Source organism: Elgaria multicarinata, chromosome 5 (genome assembly GCF_023053635.1).
Source record: "Elgaria multicarinata webbii isolate HBS135686 ecotype San Diego chromosome 5, rElgMul1.1.pri, whole genome shotgun sequence".
NCBI lineage: Eukaryota > Metazoa > Chordata > Lepidosauria > Squamata > Anguidae > Elgaria > Elgaria multicarinata.
The window spans coordinates 118,079,105-118,095,963 of NC_086175.1; the positions used below are offsets into that span (position 1 = coordinate 118,079,105).

The window sequence follows — 16,859 nt, forward strand, 5'->3', positions numbered from 1 at the left end:
ATGTCTGGATTGGAGCGACGGCCCACGCTACTTCTAGTGCGGGCTGGCCCCTCGTCACCACCCGATTATCAGGTAGGTCTAGCAATGGCCAGAGTCGGCTTTTCACAAGATTGTTCAAAGATTCATGGAGGAACAGAGTCTATCAATGACTAGTAGTCATGATGTCTATATGGAACCTCTATATGCAGAAGCACAACACCACTAAACATGAATAGCTGTTGCTAGCAGGCAATACCGGGAGAGGTCTATTGTCTTCAAGACCTTTTGGTGGGCTTTCCCAAGGCATCTCGTTGGCCATCGTGAGAAGCCCAATGCTGGACTAGATAGACCTTTGGTCTGATCCTGCAGGGCTCTTCTTATGCCCTTATGTTCTTTTTATCATGACCCTGCATCTTTCAAGGCTTTAGGCCTTGCATGGAAATGTTCTCCTAGAACAAAGCAATAGCCTCAATTAGGTCCCCTTAAAAGAGCTCTTTATGGATGGTGCGCTGAGGGTGTACCAGACACAAAAGGAGCATCATCATGTCAAGCAATTGGCAAATTCCGTTGTGTGTTTTGCACCAAAAGTAGGAGAGAGCTTCAACTGACTTGAGCTTCCTCACCGCCCACCCGTTACATTGTAACGTGCCCCGAGAGGAAGCATATGACCCAACGAATTCAGCCAGTCCATTGCAGCTTTCCAAGAGCTGAACAGACCAGGAAGTGGATTCGCAAACAGGATCCTTTCCACAGAAACATGTGACAAAGTGTGTCACTTTGCACAGATTTACTCCACAGCCCAACTTGCGAGTCAGTCACCACCCTGACCACTGCTCTACCTATGCAGCTGTCTACACAGAAGATAATATTTCAATGAGTCCTCCATAGCAAACAAAGAATACCGGAATTATCTGAAAGAAGGTGTGGTTGTACAGTTGCCATTGGCTAAAATTAGAGGAACCAACTTCCCTCTAACCTGTTGGTTTTAGAGATGAAAGAAAAGATTGAATGGAGGGGAGGGAGAGACAAAATGCTTCCCTTCTTCTCTGCAATGACATCAGTGGAAATGTCAACAAGCAGGGAGGGGGGAGATATCATCTAATGCTTCCTTCTAGCCATCTTGGAATTGTGACACTTCAAAAAAATGTTTGAGAAACACATTTAAAAAAAGCAGGCAAATGCCATAAAGTGAGTCACCTGGTCTTACATTGTGTCACTAGTCAGGCTTATATAAGCTTGCCCTCTTGGCTGCAAGAGACTGGAGGCGAGAGAGTTTCTTCTTTCAGTATAGACTCTTTGATCACTTCTATCATGAGGTTCATGTTGTTCTTGTGCACAGCAGTGTTGCTGTCTTCCAGCTTTGCCATTCCATTAGGACACCAATCTGGACTGTCAAGCCTCAAGGATCTGAAATCCATAGAGGTATGTTATGCCTACCGTATAGGGAATGTCCTGCTGCTGTATTTTGAGAAACAGTTTTGTTATGGGGATTCATTATGTGATACACAGAATGCAACGTATGGTTTCTTCGAGCATGTACATATTTCTCATTGCTGGTCAATCATAGAGTTGCATCCCGACTTAGTCATGCTTAGCATAAATAGCTGGAAAAAGAGCAGAAAAGAGCAACTAAATGGGGCTGGAGCATCTCCCCTATGAGGGAAGGCTACTGGGAGACATGATAGAGGTGTACACAATCATGCATGGTATGGAGAATGTGGATAGGGAGACATTTTTCTCCCTCTCTCAAAATACTAGCACCCAGGGTCATCCCATGAAGCTGATTGGTGGGAGATCCAGGACAAATAGAAGGAAGCACTTCCTCACACGTCGCATAGTTAAATGATGGAACTCACTACCACAGGATGTAGTGATGGCCACCAATTTGGATGGCTTCAAAAGGGGGTTGGATAAATTCCTGGAGGATAAACCATCAATGGCTACTAGTCTTGATGGTTGTGTGCTATCTCCAGTATTCAAGGCAGTAAGCCTGTGTGCACTAGCTGCTGGGGAACATGGGTGGGAGGGTGCTGTTACACCATGCCCGGCTTGTTCATCCCTGGCCGATGAACACTCTATGAGAACAGAGTGCTGGACTAGTTGGACCCTTGGTCTGATCTAGCATAGTTCTTCTTATGTTCTTATGTTGAAGCACCAGAATGTTTTGTTTACCTGGGATGATGGTGTTATCTACCACTCTCCTCAGGCTTTCTTGTTCCCTCTAAGCTTAGCTACAACCCTTGGTAGGGGCGGGGCAGGGAAATACAGTTTTCCAGCAGGAATAGATTGTCATGAGCTGTCCCTCTTGAAATGCAAGGTATTTGGGGATGGCCTGGTCTTAAATTAAGACCCATTGGCTTTACAAAAGATCTGCTCCTGATGGGGATGTAAATTGCTAGAACTCATTTGTTGATTTGCATCAACACAGCTGCCTGCATTTTTGGACGCTTTTTGGAGATGTAGCTATGGAAGCTGTCACAATGAGTGCCTGGACTTCAATATATACTGCAAAACCACTTGGGGATGTTCATATGCCCTATGTATGCCATGATGGCTACACAGTGGTGCTGCGTTGGTTATACGACGCAGCCACCAACTCGCAGCCACGAAAGTTCCCCCCCCCCTTTGAAACTGCACATTTAAAATGTCGTGGACTTAATGTGACTTTTTCATTTGCTCCGAGGTCACCACTGTCTATCGGTGGTGGCCTTGCTTTGGCTTGAGGCTGGGGGTGTTCTGGGGGCAGATCGCAGCCACAGATAGGTCACGGGAAGCACAGGAAGGCAGGGCAGAGGGCGGGCTCAATGGGCCAAGGGGACGGAAGAAAGCCCGCACTCCCTCCTGCTGTAGAGAGTAACCGTTCCCACTCTGCAGCTGTGATACCACAGGGTTTTTAAGGAACATGCAGCCGAAGCAGCGCCTTAAATACACACACCCCTGCTGGTGACTGGAGAAATTGACCACTCCATCACTTGTGGTGCCTCATCTGTGGAATACTAGGATAGTCAATTGCTGAATCTCATCTTTTCAGTGCCAGGTGAAGGCCTTTTAAGCTGCCCTGGCCTTTATCATGTTTGATGGATCTGTTCTAATGCTACAGCCTTGCTATTTTTAGTAATGTTGATTTCCATCTGTGAAATTTTGGAGGATAAGTAAGAAGCCTGTTCAAGACACAATGGGCTTTGCTAGACCAGGGTTTAGCCCAGGCTGACACCCGGGCTTGCCCCTATGCATCCAGCTGATGCACAGGGGATCCCGGGCTCAGGCAGGGGTCAACCCTGCCTGGCCCCGGGGTAACGGGCACCACTTTTGGCCCAGTATTTCCACAGTCCCAGGCTGAGCCTGGGACCACGGAAGGTCTGGCCCGTTCCGCGGCTTTTCCCAGTAATGCCGCTTACTCGTGCATAGCCGGGAGAAGCTGCTCATGGGGCCCATTGGGGCAGGGGGAGAGATCGGGGACAGGGGGAGAGATCAGAACCAGGGGAGAGATAAAGGGGGAGATTGGAGCCAGGGAGATGGGGGGGGAGATTGGAGCCGGGTGGGAGATCAGGTGCAGGGGGGAGCAGGGAGAATGATTTATTTTTTAAAAAAAAATTGCCTAAGCGTTTGTGCACATCCGGCCCTTTAAATAAAAAAAAAATGGTGGGCGCAACGGGGCTTTCCTTTAGCCCATCACATCTGACATCTAGGTTAGAGCGACAGCCCACGGTAGCTGCACCGCGGGCTTGCCCCTCCTGCTGCAGGGATAAAGAGGTAGGTCTAGCAAAGGCCAATGTAAACTCTCTTCCCCTACCCCCCACCCCATGTATGTTTCCTTCCCTAGGCCTATCTTAACAAGTTTTTTCCAGCCGTGGATAAATTAATTAAGCATACCCTGGAAGAACGAATCAAAGAAATGCAGAAATTCTTCCATTTGACTGTAACGGGAAAAATAGATGCCGAAACTGTCACAGTAATGGAACAGCCTAGATGTGGAGTTCCAGATGTCTCGAGCTACACTACATTTCCAGGAAGACCACAATGGAATAAGAATGTGTTGACTTACAGGTTAGTTACATTTCACTTTTTTGAGAATGAGGGTGGGGGAAGCTATTTCCCAAATACTAATATAGTATTTTCGTCCATTGCTCAAAGAATTAAAAACTACACTCCTGACATGCCTCGAGACAGCGTGAACACAGCCATAGCAAAGGCATTTAAAGTGTGGAGTGATGTGACCCCACTTCAGTTCAGAAAAACAACAAGACCTGCTGATATTGAAATTCTCTTTGCATATGGGGGTAAGGCTGCCTAGCTTATTTATTTACTTTATTTTTATTTTTATTTATTACATTTCTATACCGCCCAATAGCCGAAGCTCTCTGGGTAGTTCACAAAAATTAAAATCATAGTAAAACAATCAACAGGTTAAAATCACAAATACACAATTCAATATAAAAAGCACAACCAGAATAAAAACTACGCAGCAAAATTGATATAAAATTAAAATACAGAGTTAAAACAGTAAAATTTAAATTTAAGTTAAAATTAAGTGTTAAAATACTGGGAGAATAAAAAGGTCTTCAGCTGGCGACGAAAGGAGTACAGTGTAGGCGCCAGGCGGACCTCTCTCGGGAGCTCATTCCACAAGCTTTATTTTGTTTAGTAGTTTTCATATTTATGCCTCACACTTCTTAGGATTCGAAGAATTTTTTTACATATAAAACATGCTATTGATGTTTCATCCTTCAGCCTCTGTGGGTCCTATAGGGCCTTGTTGGAATGAAAAGTTGCAAAAATTTAAAGTAAACAAAGAGAGGAATCCTATGGTCCCTTGGTGGGGGTTCCCCCTTCTGAGGTCAGAGAAAGTCTGCAAACTTGGATGGGTGAGTTGGAAATCTAGCCCTCCTGCTCTGCCCGGTCATAGCCAGTGAGGAAAGAATTGCACCAGCTCCACTCTAAGGTCACAAAAGCAACTGAGGAGGAGGAGGAGGAGGAAAGGGGGTGTTCCAGTGGAAGGGGAGTGGAGAAGACCAGAGAGACCCAGATACAAGTTATCCTGAGCCTCCCCCAGTCTCCTTCCCTCCCACTCCTAAGGATCTAGCGAAATCTTCAGGGCGGAAAGGTTTAGAGGGGAAGATCATTTGCGCCACTTCTCCCTCTCAAGTTCAGGGGCTTCCTATCACCAAGGATGCAATTGATGAGATTGTGCCCAAAATGTCTTTAGTTAGAACCACAGACCTACAGAACTGCTCAGAAATTGTCCACATAGAGCTAAATGCAGAAGGAATCTGTTTGAACAAAGACAATGCAACCAATAGTCCCTCTGATTCCAAAGAGAAAATTAGATGATTCTTCCTTGCAAACTGTGTGGTCATCTATTCCGAATATTTCTCTCATGCACATTTCGGAGTTGATTCTCTGCAAACACCTTTAGTTCCAAGGCAACAGGATAACCCCAGCAAATGGCAAATTTATATCATAATTGTTATGAATTATATATTAATTTTAACAAATAATGCAAGAAAAAAGTTTCTCCATGCCTTTGCTAATTCATCATGGTATTCATTAACTCAGTTTATTTTATACACAGTGAAAGGAGATCAGAAATATGATTCAGGTCCTCAGAAAAACAAGTGTAGTGTCAGTTCCTCCCCTCTAGCTTTTCAAGGTATTAAACACAATATTGTTATAGTTGGGAATTTCTAGCACTGCTGGAGGTATATTGATTTTTTCTCTTCCAATTCAGCTCACGGTGACTACGACGCTTTTGATGGGAGAGGTGGAGTTCTGGCTCACGCTTTTGCCCCTGGACAAGGCATGGGCGGAGATGCACACTTTGATGAGGATGAGGCCTGGTCAGAAACCAATAGAGGTAAAGCCATTCTATATTTTTAAAAATAGTCCTGGGGCTTTGCTTCCAGATTTACCCATCTGCATTATTATCAATGGGGACTTAGTACTGCATGGAAGTATCAGCACAAATAATCTCTTTCCCTCAAAGAACTCTACACATCTATATAAATAAAAATGTAAATGTTCGTTCGAAACAGACGTTATATCTCCGAAAGTTCTTCACCGATTGCTTTGAAATTTTGACACAACGTTGCATTCGAATACGCGAGCATTGTTATGTAACTATGTTCTATATGGAGACAAAAGTTTGTCTTAAAATCGAAGAAATAGGCCTCCTCAAAACCAGTCCTGCTGATCATTGTGACATCGCCAACCAGTAGGCCAATCCACTGCCTCTGCCTTCTCTCCTATTTGCATGTTCTCTCCTATTTGCTCTTATAGGTCATTGTGACATCGCCAACCAGTAGGCCAATCCACTGCCTCTGCCTCCTCTCCTATTTGCATGTTCTCTCACAATTGGCTGAGTGAATATAGATGTCACACCTGTGTCAGTTACACATTCTGAAGAAAGGTAACTGCCAGGAGTTTCCACTAACTCCTTTCTTTTCAATTTAACCAGACTGAGCCACAGCAACGCGTGGCAGGGTACAGCTAGTTGTTTTATATATAACAAACTGATATACCCGGCGTTGCTTGGGCCTGCGAAGTAATCATCTTAAAGTAGTAGGCCAGTGCTAGGCCTGTGAGTTAACTTTTAACAAATAAAATTGCCAAAGGTATGCTGGGAGTTGTAGGCTTAAGCCTAGGGCATCTTAATAACATCTTAATCTTTGAATAGCGTCGGAGGTGTGGTGGGAGACAACTGGGGATTGGGCCGGCCCTTCTTAGTTGTGGCACCCTGCTTATGAATTTTTTTCCCCAGGCAGACTTGCCTAGTGACTGAATGGCTTTCCAGTGCCAAGTGATTTTTCCCCAAGGCCTTTTAAGTTGATGAGATTCTTTTATGCTGCGTTGTTCTTGTTATCTGTTATAACTAAACCACAACATTCCAAAACAGATTGAGGGATTACTGAATAAAGTTTATGATTTTTATGTAAAAGCCTGACGTTACTATTGAAACACAAGAGTGGATGTTGGAATGACTGATAGCTGAGGCTAGAATGGAATGGAGGTTGGGGTCAATGGCAGTTGGAGCAAGTCAGGTAGAAGGAGAACGAAGATAATTACTGACAGGTCAGGAAACTGGAGCTGAGTTAAGATTGAGAGATAGTGACCAGTGGCTCATCTATACCTAAGGGTATAGTGGGAGGGCAGGGGGGAATCACGGACTTGCCTGCTTCCGTGATGCTCCCCCAGCTTATATAGGGCATGGTTATTATTATTTTTAGAGGAGGAGCCGGGCGGCCCCAATCCAGGGGAAAAGATAAGTAAAATAAACCTCCGCGTCCAAACTCCTCTCCCTGCCATCCCAGGGATGGTGAAATTGCTGCCTCCCCACCCCTGAAGGGCACAGAGCCACCCCATGCAGTTCCATGCCCGTTTGAGGACCTGGGAGCCCACGCCACACCGGCCGCGGTCCTCAGTGTTGTCCCAGGACTGCAAAAAACAAAAAAAACAAACAGGAAATCCATCATTGCAGGTATCCTGGGGAAAGTCCCTAGTCATCCCCAGTTGACCCCAGGATCCCCTGTGTATCATTTGGACACACAGGGATGACCTAGAGATGACCCCGGGATACATGCATTGTGTAGACATTCCCCAGGTTTGCACCTAGTGATCTGGTTTGCTAACCCATGCTTTATTTAAAATCAGCTGCTCTGCAGGCCAGTAATACAGCTCCCAGCATGCCTTTGGCAGCCCACAAGTACCTGCATCCTCTGAGAGGGACTCCCCTCCTCTCGTTGCTGATACTGCTCCTCGATAGAGCATCACGGAGTAGCATCACCGATGAGGGAAGGTAAGCGGCTATCAGCGGAGGCGCCCAGCTCTGGCCATGTATGCCTTGGACTGCCTCAGCCTCTGGGCATGTGCAGAGTGCCTCCCCTCCCTCCCTCCCTCCCTCCCTCTTAAAGGTGAAGTTCACGTACATGCTTCTCCCAGATTCTGAGAAAACACTGATATCACTGCACTTTGAGCATGTGCAGAGTTTGTCCTCTCTAAGTCACACTTTTGTATTTAGTTATGTTCTTAAAACCACGCACAGCGGGTGGGAGGAGGCCCTGCAAATGGACGCAGCCCTTTTATGTGCTTTGTTTCCTTTTATGTGGAATTGGGTTGGCTTGTCAAGACCAACCTTAGGAGTCTGGGTTGTGAAAGGTAAGCAGCAGCAACCCACCCAGGCACTTACAGTGTCTGCCAAAGGCCAGTAAATCTGGCTGCCTGCCCAAGGCATGCTGGGAGTATTGCTGAGCCAAGTATTCCCCATCTGTGCATTTGGTTTTTTCATGGTTTCTTTTTCCTAGGTGTAGAAACAATAAATAAATAAATAAAAGTGTGTGTGTGTGTGTGTGTGTGTGTGTGTGTGTGTAAACACATAAGTAATACTCATCATTTGTCTGCCTGGTCTTTTGTGTTTTAGAAACCAACCTTTTCCTTGTTGCTGCACATGAGATTGGTCATTCCTTGGGACTGGGTCATTCGCGTGTCCCCAGCGCTTTGATGTATCCTACCTATTCCTATGTGAACCCAAATAATTATCGCCTTCCAGCGGATGATACGAAAGGAATCCAGAGTTTATACGGTAATTTCTTTGTGGAAAGACTTTTCCTTATGTTAAATGAGAGGTCTACCATTAATGTGACATCTGTTAAAAACAAACCAAGAAGTAGTTTTATGACTTTGGAAAAATGCAACTGTTAAGAAAAACACAAACAACTCAAGAAAAGGTTCACATTTTAATACGAACCTACCTAACAAATATGCAAACCGAAATGCAATTATTCACCAGTTTTTACACTTCCCCAGAAGTTAGAACTGTCTAATGTTTGAAGAAGCAGCAGAGTCGGAACAGGGCAGATTTAGACAGCTAATTACTCAGTCTTGTGAGATATTTCCATAAGTGCAAAAGTGAACTTTGGTAAGAAAATTGCCACATAGCAGAAAATGTTTTATTAGGATTAAGAATTGTGCTCACCGTAGTACTAATATGAGTGACAGGCTGTGCTAAATGTAATCATGTAATGTCCACAAATATCTGAATATTCTGTGTTTCCTGAAATATTTTGAGGACTTTAAAACAGATTTATAGCAAGCCTTTCTGACTTAACACACTGAAGTTCAGGGTTCAGGATCACTTTCAAAGGCAGCTCCATAACATCCCTTTGCAGTAACGCAAAAAACAGAGGCAAAAGCGAAGGGAGGGAAACGATCCTCTTAGAACAGCCTGCTACATAGGAGGCAGGATCTACACTACTGTATTGTATTTCTTTATTTACAGTCAACAGACCAATATAAACAAGAAGATACATCATTATATAAAACAATACAAAATAGGGATAAAGAAAGAAGAGGGAGTGTTACAAAACCACTAAAGATACTAGATTGTTATTTTTTGGTTTTTGAAAAGGGAATAGAATTGGGTTATTGGGGCCTAGCATAGTGAAAAAAGGGAGGGATATATAGATAATAAAATTGCTCATCTGTGGATTTAAGCACAATCAGACATCCATAAGAGATCTGGTGCGGATGGCCAAATTCAGGAATTTGGCCACCTGTTCAGTGGTAGATTTACTGGAGCCCTGAACTAGACTAATCAGAAGTGACTCAGGGGAGTGTCCAGGGAAACGTTGCATAATAGGACATAATAGGTCTTTCCTTGCCTGTTGGTAAAAATTGCAATGGAACAGCACATGCAGAATGGATTCCACCTCGATGTTATTACATGGGCAGTATCTGTTTTTGGATGGAATTTTCTTATATCTGCCCTACAGCAACTTGGAGGGGACGACGTTAAATCTTGCTAGGGTGAATGCCTTCCTGTATTTGGGTATGGCATTCCATCTTTGCAAGAAGGGACTGGGAGACCCAATGATTGGGGGAAACATGGTCCCCAGGCAGTTCCCCAGAGCTCTTGGTGGTCTATATCCAGTAGTCTCTGTTTGGTGATCTGTTTAGCGCTGTCCAAGTCCAGAGATAGCAGGAAAAAAGGGGATAGCCCTATTGAGGTTACTTTTTGCACCACTGCCCTAGACCAGTGAGATTCGGAGGGTTCTAACAGGACTTTGGTAACCAAGGAGTTGGAAGTGAGCATTAGGTGGCAGTGGAGCCAGTAATGTATGGTAAATATCCAAGCTTGGCATTTTAATTTGCTTAGTCCAGCCTCCAAGTTGAGGGCAGCACCGGAAACACATCTAGGGACTCCGAATATTAGCCTGAGGTAGAGATGTTGCACTCCTTCAAGAGAACTTTTGAAGTGTGGAAACCATATTGGAGCTCCAAACAGAGTGAGACACTATTTTAGCTTTTTAAACCCAGATGGCTGCCAGTAGATATTTCCCACCTTTCACAAAGAAGAATCGGGATAACGCACCAATAGTTTGTTCAGCTTTGGTCTTGGTGTGTTTGCCATATGCCCTCCAGTTTTGAGCTTCATGAAACCATATGCCCGGGTATTTATATGCATCAATTTGGTTGATTCTGTTTCCCCCCATGGACCAGGGGAATCTAAAAACTGCTTTATAGGGGCATTGAAGTGCATTGACAACTGTTGGGGCCCATGACACATGCCATATACCTCTCCCATACCACTTTCATCGTGTTATATCCTGCTTGGTGTAGATGTGTCATGAGTTTGGAGTAGGGGAGATGCATACCCAACATCAGTAAGGTTAAAATATCTGGGGCTGCAATCCTAAGAAAAGGCCCCATTGAACTCAATGGGAATTACTTTGAATAAACATGTCTAGGATTTGTGCTGTCCATCCCGCACTTGAGACCACCTTGCCAAAGGTGATTTATGTGAACATTTCTTATAACTTTCTATTTCCTTTTGTCCCTATTTCTTTCACACAGGAAAGAAGAGGCTGTAAACAAACCCCATCAAGTGTTTCAAAGGAAACAAAAGGATCCTACTTTGTACTTCTGATTAAAAATATATATTTTTAATGCAGCACAATTGCAAGAATTCTTGACATCTGAATTGGAGAATTGTGACGTGAAATTTAAATAAACAAATAAACATGTTAAGCTTTTCTAAATGGTTGATTTTAGAAAGGTGAGAATCTACCACACATGGAAAAATAAATAAATTCTCAAATACAAAGGGGGTCACTGGATGGGTGTTCCCCCCTCCTGCCCTTTGAGCTGCAGGGACCAGGCTGCCTCTGAGTTCTCCACCTGAGATATACATGGTTCCAATAGCCGGTTCAGATGACATGGTGGGCTTGTTGTGGGTTATTTAACTCACAAAGAGCCATAGCGTATGCCAGGCGTGTGTAGCTGCCTTTACGCATACGCAACCTCCAAAGGGGTTGTGTGATGTGTATGAACCCATTGGGGTGTATGTAAAGGTTAAACAACCCTCACTTAACTCTCAGCTGCTTAACCCTCGCATTAACCCCCATGACTGGGTTCTGCAGCAGATCAACACATAGGCTTCGGGCCGCCCTGAAGGCGCTTTGGGGCGTCCCGAAATCGATGATGTGTACCCTACCTTAAGCGTTCCAAGAAGAGTTGGAGGAGGAGGAGGAGGAGGCCCCGCATCGCCCCTCGCGGGGACGGGATGAAGAGTTGCCGCACCCGGCGCCTTTGCTGGAGAATCAGCTGCCCCTGACCTACCCGCCAGCCTCCTTTTGCTGGCGAAAGAGCCACCCGGGCCCACCCGGGTCGGAGAGCTTGGTGGAAGAAGCCACCGCCGGCTTTCGCCCGCGTCATAGAGCTCGGCGGAAGCCGGAGGCGGCTTCTTCCGCCAAGCTCTCTGACCCGGGTGGGCCCGGGTGGCTCTTTTGCCAGCAAAAGGAGGCCGGTGGGTAGGTCAGGGGCAGCTGATTCTCCAGCGAAGGTGCCGGGTGCGGCAACTCTTCATCCCGTCCCCGCGAGGGGCGATGCGGGGCCTCCTCCTCCTCCTCCTCCTCCTCCTCCTCTTCTTGGAACGCTTAAGGTAGGGTACACATCATCGATTTCGGGACACCCCAAAGCGCCTTCAGGGCGGCCCGAAGCCTATGTGTGGATCTGCCCTTGATGACAAATTGCAACGTCATTGAGGATTGCATATTCCTAAAGGCTGCATTCACCCAGCACACACTGGGACGCATCATAGGTTAAAAAAAATAACCCATGACAAGCCCACCATGTTGTGCGATCTAGGTCTCTCACTGGTATTAAGTCCCAGCTCAGCACGGGGCGTAATCCAGCCACACCCCACACTGTTGCCGTATGAGTACTTCTTTCTCCCACCCCCAGGTCATTCCCCAAACCCCTCCTACTTTTCATAGGCCAAGACCCAAAGAGCTACTTTTGGCATTCCCGAGATTACTTAAAGAAAAGAATACCATGCAAATGAATAGGCCTTTTGCTAACTGCAGCCAAATTTCAACTGGCTTCACAGTACAATGGAAACACCCCAAAGTATCACCTATTAAAGGGTAGCACAGCAAGGAGAATGGTTCCAGCCCAGGCTGTTCCCTGTTGGGCATTCAAAATTATGATCCCCTCGTGCAGTCTGAAAGTGGTACAGTCCGTTTAACTGCTTCAGTTCTAAGCTGCCTCATTTTGCTGCCTCATATGTGACCAGCCCCTAATTGCTTATTTCTTTGGATCACAATTTCAAAGAGACTGCTGTGATTATGTAGCCACCATGGTTAGGAATGGTTCACACGACATGCTAAGTCATCGTTCATATGACACACTAAGGCACAATGTTTAGCTCAAATTTTAACTCAGATTAAATCACCAGATTAACATTTAATAGATGTGATTACACACACACACACACACACACACACACACACACCTACCTTCTAGCTTTCTAACTTCCTTCTGAACGTTTTCAGTGTGGGCTTTGATGCCATCTAGTGTTTTTCCTCCTTCCTTTCTCTTCTCCCTAGCAATTAACCAGGATCCGGATTGAAAAAAGTGCATTTTACCCATCTCATGAGAGGGCTTTGCACGCAATTGGAGGAATACATATGGAATGCTTACAGGCAACCATCTGCATACTCTTGCCATGCTTGTTCAATGCAACCAAACATTGTCTGTCGGTTCCACGAAAGGGGTGGATGGGAGTGTTATGGTGTCTTTCTCCCCAAGAAAAAGAATGAAAAACTAGGTGGTGACAGAGTTGATATTTACATCAACACTGTCTCTAAATCAATTGATATAACTTAAAAGAAAAGTTTATATGAGGGCTATTTTATCCAAATCAGCAGAATCAAAGCCTTTCCTAGAAAGATCCCATTCAAGGTGCAGGTCAAACACTCCTCCCCTGGATTAAAAAAATAGATAAAGCTCTCCATACAGAAAATTAGGCAACTTGCAAAATGTATGTTGCTCGATCCACAGATCATTTCAACACATACAAACTTGAAATTTTACTATACTATTGTACAATACTACATATGGTTAAAACAACAAAGCTATCAGATACATAACATCCATTACTAAAATAATGCTAAAATGGGTGAACAGCAGACATACAGAAACCTTCAATTACTTCCCACTCACAATTCATTTATATCTCTGAATCTTTATAACACCTCACACCAATAATATCCAAAAACTTTGCTCTACAACTACTGTATTTCTTCGATTGTAAGACGCCATCGATTGTAAGACGCACCCCATTTTTAGAGATGTTTATATGGGGGAAAAAGTGTGTCTTAGAATCGAAGAAATAGGGTATTAGCTTTCGCTGCAAATAGTGCAACCCTCTGAATCACGTATGGGTCAATTGCATGTAACTCAATTTTTCTTTAACACCCCTATATTTCACTTTCTTTAAAAAATGGCTCCAAACAACTTTTTCTTATGTCTGTATATAAGGGACAGTCAAATACGTAATGCGCTATGCCCTCTAGAACTGGCTCTCCACAAACACATAACCATCCAAGAAAATGTGTCTACTTCTCTAGCCTACCTGTTTGCAACTACGAGACAGTTTCTATTACCTTGTTCAGACAACATGCTAAGCCTCAGTGGTTAAGCATTTTGAGCTAAACATTATGGCTTAGATATCATGTGCATCATTCCTAACCATGGTGGCTATATAACCACAGTTTAAAAACTCTCAGGACTTAGCTAAACTGAGGCTTTAGCTAGACCTAAGGTTTATCCCGGGGTCGTCCCTGCCTGCTCCTGGGATCTCCTGTGTGTCATTTAGATGCACAAGGATGACCCCGGGACGATCCTGGGATATAGGCCTTGAGCCATGGCCTCAGTAACCATTTGCCACAAAAGGGTTAATGGCCTAACCGTGGCTTAGGGCCTTGCTAGACCTGCCGGGATAAGCCGGCAGGGAGGCGGGGCGACGGCGTGCAAACTTTAACGCACGCCGCCCAGCCTCCTAGACGCACAACGCGCAGGGACGACGGAAGCCCTGCAGCGCCGGCCATTTTTTTAAAAGTTTAAAGGGGCCACGTGCGCCCGAAGACTGCGGAGAAGGTAAGGGTTTTTTATTAGTTAACCCCCCCCCCATCCGCTCCTGATCCCTTCCTGATCTTTCTCTCCCTCCATGTCCCGTGTGTCGTCTCCCCTCCTTTTCCCTCCGTGCGTGTGTGTGTGTCCTGTGTCGTCTCCCCTCCTTTTCCCTCCGTGTGTGTGTGTGTGTCCTGTGTCATCTCCCCTCCTTTTCCCTCCGTGTGTGTGTGTGTGTGTGTCCTGTGTCGTCTCCCCTCCTTTTCCCTCCCGGGATCTCCCCGGCCGATGGGCACAGCGCTCAGCGCTGTGGCCAGTCCGCGGCTTTTTGTGGCTACTCGTGAGTAAGCGATTAGCCGCAAAAAGCCACGGAAGTCCCTAGACCTTCTCCAGCTCCGGCCTCAGGCCGGAGCTGGGGAAAAGGCGCGCCATAAGCGAATTCGCTTATGGCGCGTTGGAGAAGGCCTCAGCGCGGCCTGTCTCCGGATTCCCCTGTGCGTCATCTGGACGCACAGCAGGGAAGCCGGGACAGAAGGCGCGCTAAGGCCTCGTCTAGGAAGGCCCTTAGTGTGTTGTCTGAACAGGCCCATTGTCAGGTGTACCATTGTGCAAAGTTTATAAATGCACAGAGCTTAAAATCTGAGTGCCAGGGTTGGGGAGAAAAACACTCTGGGTAGTGCAGCTTGAGGCAAAGCGGGATATCTCCATCCTTCTTCCACCATGGCTACCTAGATAAACCTTGAAGCATTGGTTTGCTCAAAGCAGAACAATAGGCAGCCTCCAATTATTAAATACAAAATATTTTGTCCATTGCGCTAGAAGTAGGTCCCACTAGTGCGGGTGCAGTTGGAGTATTGGGTACTGCCCCTGGCCATCCCGCTTGCCAGTCATCCAGTTGCCTGAGCCTGGGAGCCCCTGTGCATCATCTGGACGCACAGGGGCAAGCCCGGCCTAACCCCTGGTCTAGCAAGGCTCCAAATTGAAGGGACAATCCATGTCACCTTAGAATCATGGGAGAATATATAAAACATAAAATGAATCAGTAATTTCTTTTTGTATTTAATCAGAAGTTGAGGTTCAATAAGAATCCCTGAATGTAGTTAAGATAGATCATGATATATGTCTGTGTTTAAAGATGGACAACTGTAATATTATGAAATGAGATCACCAAACAGAATGTATAGCATCTACAATCATAATTACCAAAGTAATTATGGGCCATGCTGTAACATTATACCCAGTAAATATTTGTTGGATTATTTTAGCAGCATAGTCAAAGCGAAGACAAGCATCAATATGTGAAGTGTGGATCTTCTTGCTGGTCTGGGGTAACAGAACCTATTTAAACATATGGACAGGTACAATGGAGGAAACACTCAATTCCACCAATAAATCTCTTTTTTCAGACACAGCAATTTCTGGGCATAGCCAAATTGATGTATTGCAAGTATATAAGAGAGGGGAAACAACCCGTGTCTGGAGATGACTTGGGGATGGAAGAGGGGAAGAAGCAGACAAGTTGGAGTCCAGACAAGTTGGGGGACCTGTCGATAGGGAAGTCATCCAGTTGTTTGGGACAATTTCTACGCACCACAGAGGAGCAGGAAATCATATAAAGCGGCCTTCTTTATGATGGGCAGTTTATAAATTGGCAGAATCAAGTGGCAAAGGTTTTTTAGACTGTACCACTTTGCGTGGGGGATGTTGGGCAGGGACTGCATATTTTAAAGCCTCCCCATGAAAAGCCTCCCAACACAAGCTATAAAATAGCAGCATGTCAGAAAAAAGGCTGCACCTCCCATTTTGGGGGATGGGGGTGGGGTTGTGTATAGTACAGTTCAGGTCAGCTTCACAAGAAGTCAAGGACTTCATATTTATATGTTAATAGCTTATGAAAAACAAATACAGATATCGACTGTTCTAAGTTGCAGTCAAGAAGGGCAAGCAAGAACCTTGATTATTTCTTCTCATTTTTTCATGGAGAAGGTGCAGAGGAGGGCAACCACAATGATCAGGGGTCTGGAAATAAAGCCCTATGAGGAGAGACTGAAAGAACTGGGCATGTTTAGCTTGGAGAAGAGAACACTGAGGGGAATCATGATAACACTTTTCAAATACTTTAAAGGTTGTCACACAGAGGAGGGCCAGGATCTCTTCTCAATCATCCCGGAGTGCAGGACATGGAATAGTGGGCTGAAGTTATGGGAAGCCAGATTCCGGCTGAACATCAGTAAAAACTCCCTGACTGTTAGAGCAGTATGACAATGGAACCCATCACCTAGGGAAGTCGCAGGCTCTCACATACAATAGAGGCATTCAAGAGGAAGCTGGAAAGCATCTATCAGGGATGCTTTAGTGTGGATTCTTGCATTGAGCAAAGAGTTGAACTCAATGGACTTATAGGCCCCTTCCAAGTCTACTATTCTATTATTCTATTATTCTAATACCACTATAAAACTGTACTGTAGATCCTGCCT

General features: G+C 45.2%; 2 protein-coding genes across 2 annotated transcripts in view; one reads left to right on the forward strand and one right to left on the reverse strand.

Annotated features, from left to right (window-relative positions):
• YAP1 (Yes1 associated transcriptional regulator) overlaps positions 1–16,859 on the reverse strand; it is a 451,661-nt gene that overhangs the window by 162,371 nt on the left and 272,431 nt on the right. The gene's annotated exons all lie outside the window — the stretch shown is intronic.
• Positions 1,254–11,073, forward strand: LOC134399215 (macrophage metalloelastase-like). The gene is made up of 6 exons (XM_063127128.1): positions 1,254–1,401; positions 3,803–4,026; positions 4,114–4,259; positions 5,708–5,833; positions 8,393–8,554; positions 10,825–11,073. Exons 1-6 carry the CDS (start codon positions 1,291–1,293, stop codon positions 10,839–10,841), a joined length of 786 nt encoding a protein of 261 aa, XP_062983198.1. The 5' UTR covers positions 1,254–1,290; the 3' UTR covers positions 10,842–11,073.

Excerpts from the sequence above, each read along its gene's own strand:
- LOC134399215 (XM_063127128.1), top strand. The coding sequence starts at position 1,291 with ATGAGGTTCATGTTGTTCTTGTGCACAGCAGTGTTGCTGTCTTCCAGC. Across the intron at positions 4,260-5,707 it reads AATTCTCTTTGCATATGGGG|CTCACGGTGACTACGACGCT; the intron begins GTAAGGCTGCCT and ends CTTCCAATTCAG. Across the intron at positions 5,834-8,392 it reads CTGGTCAGAAACCAATAGAG|AAACCAACCTTTTCCTTGTT; the intron begins GTAAAGCCATTC and ends TTTGTGTTTTAG.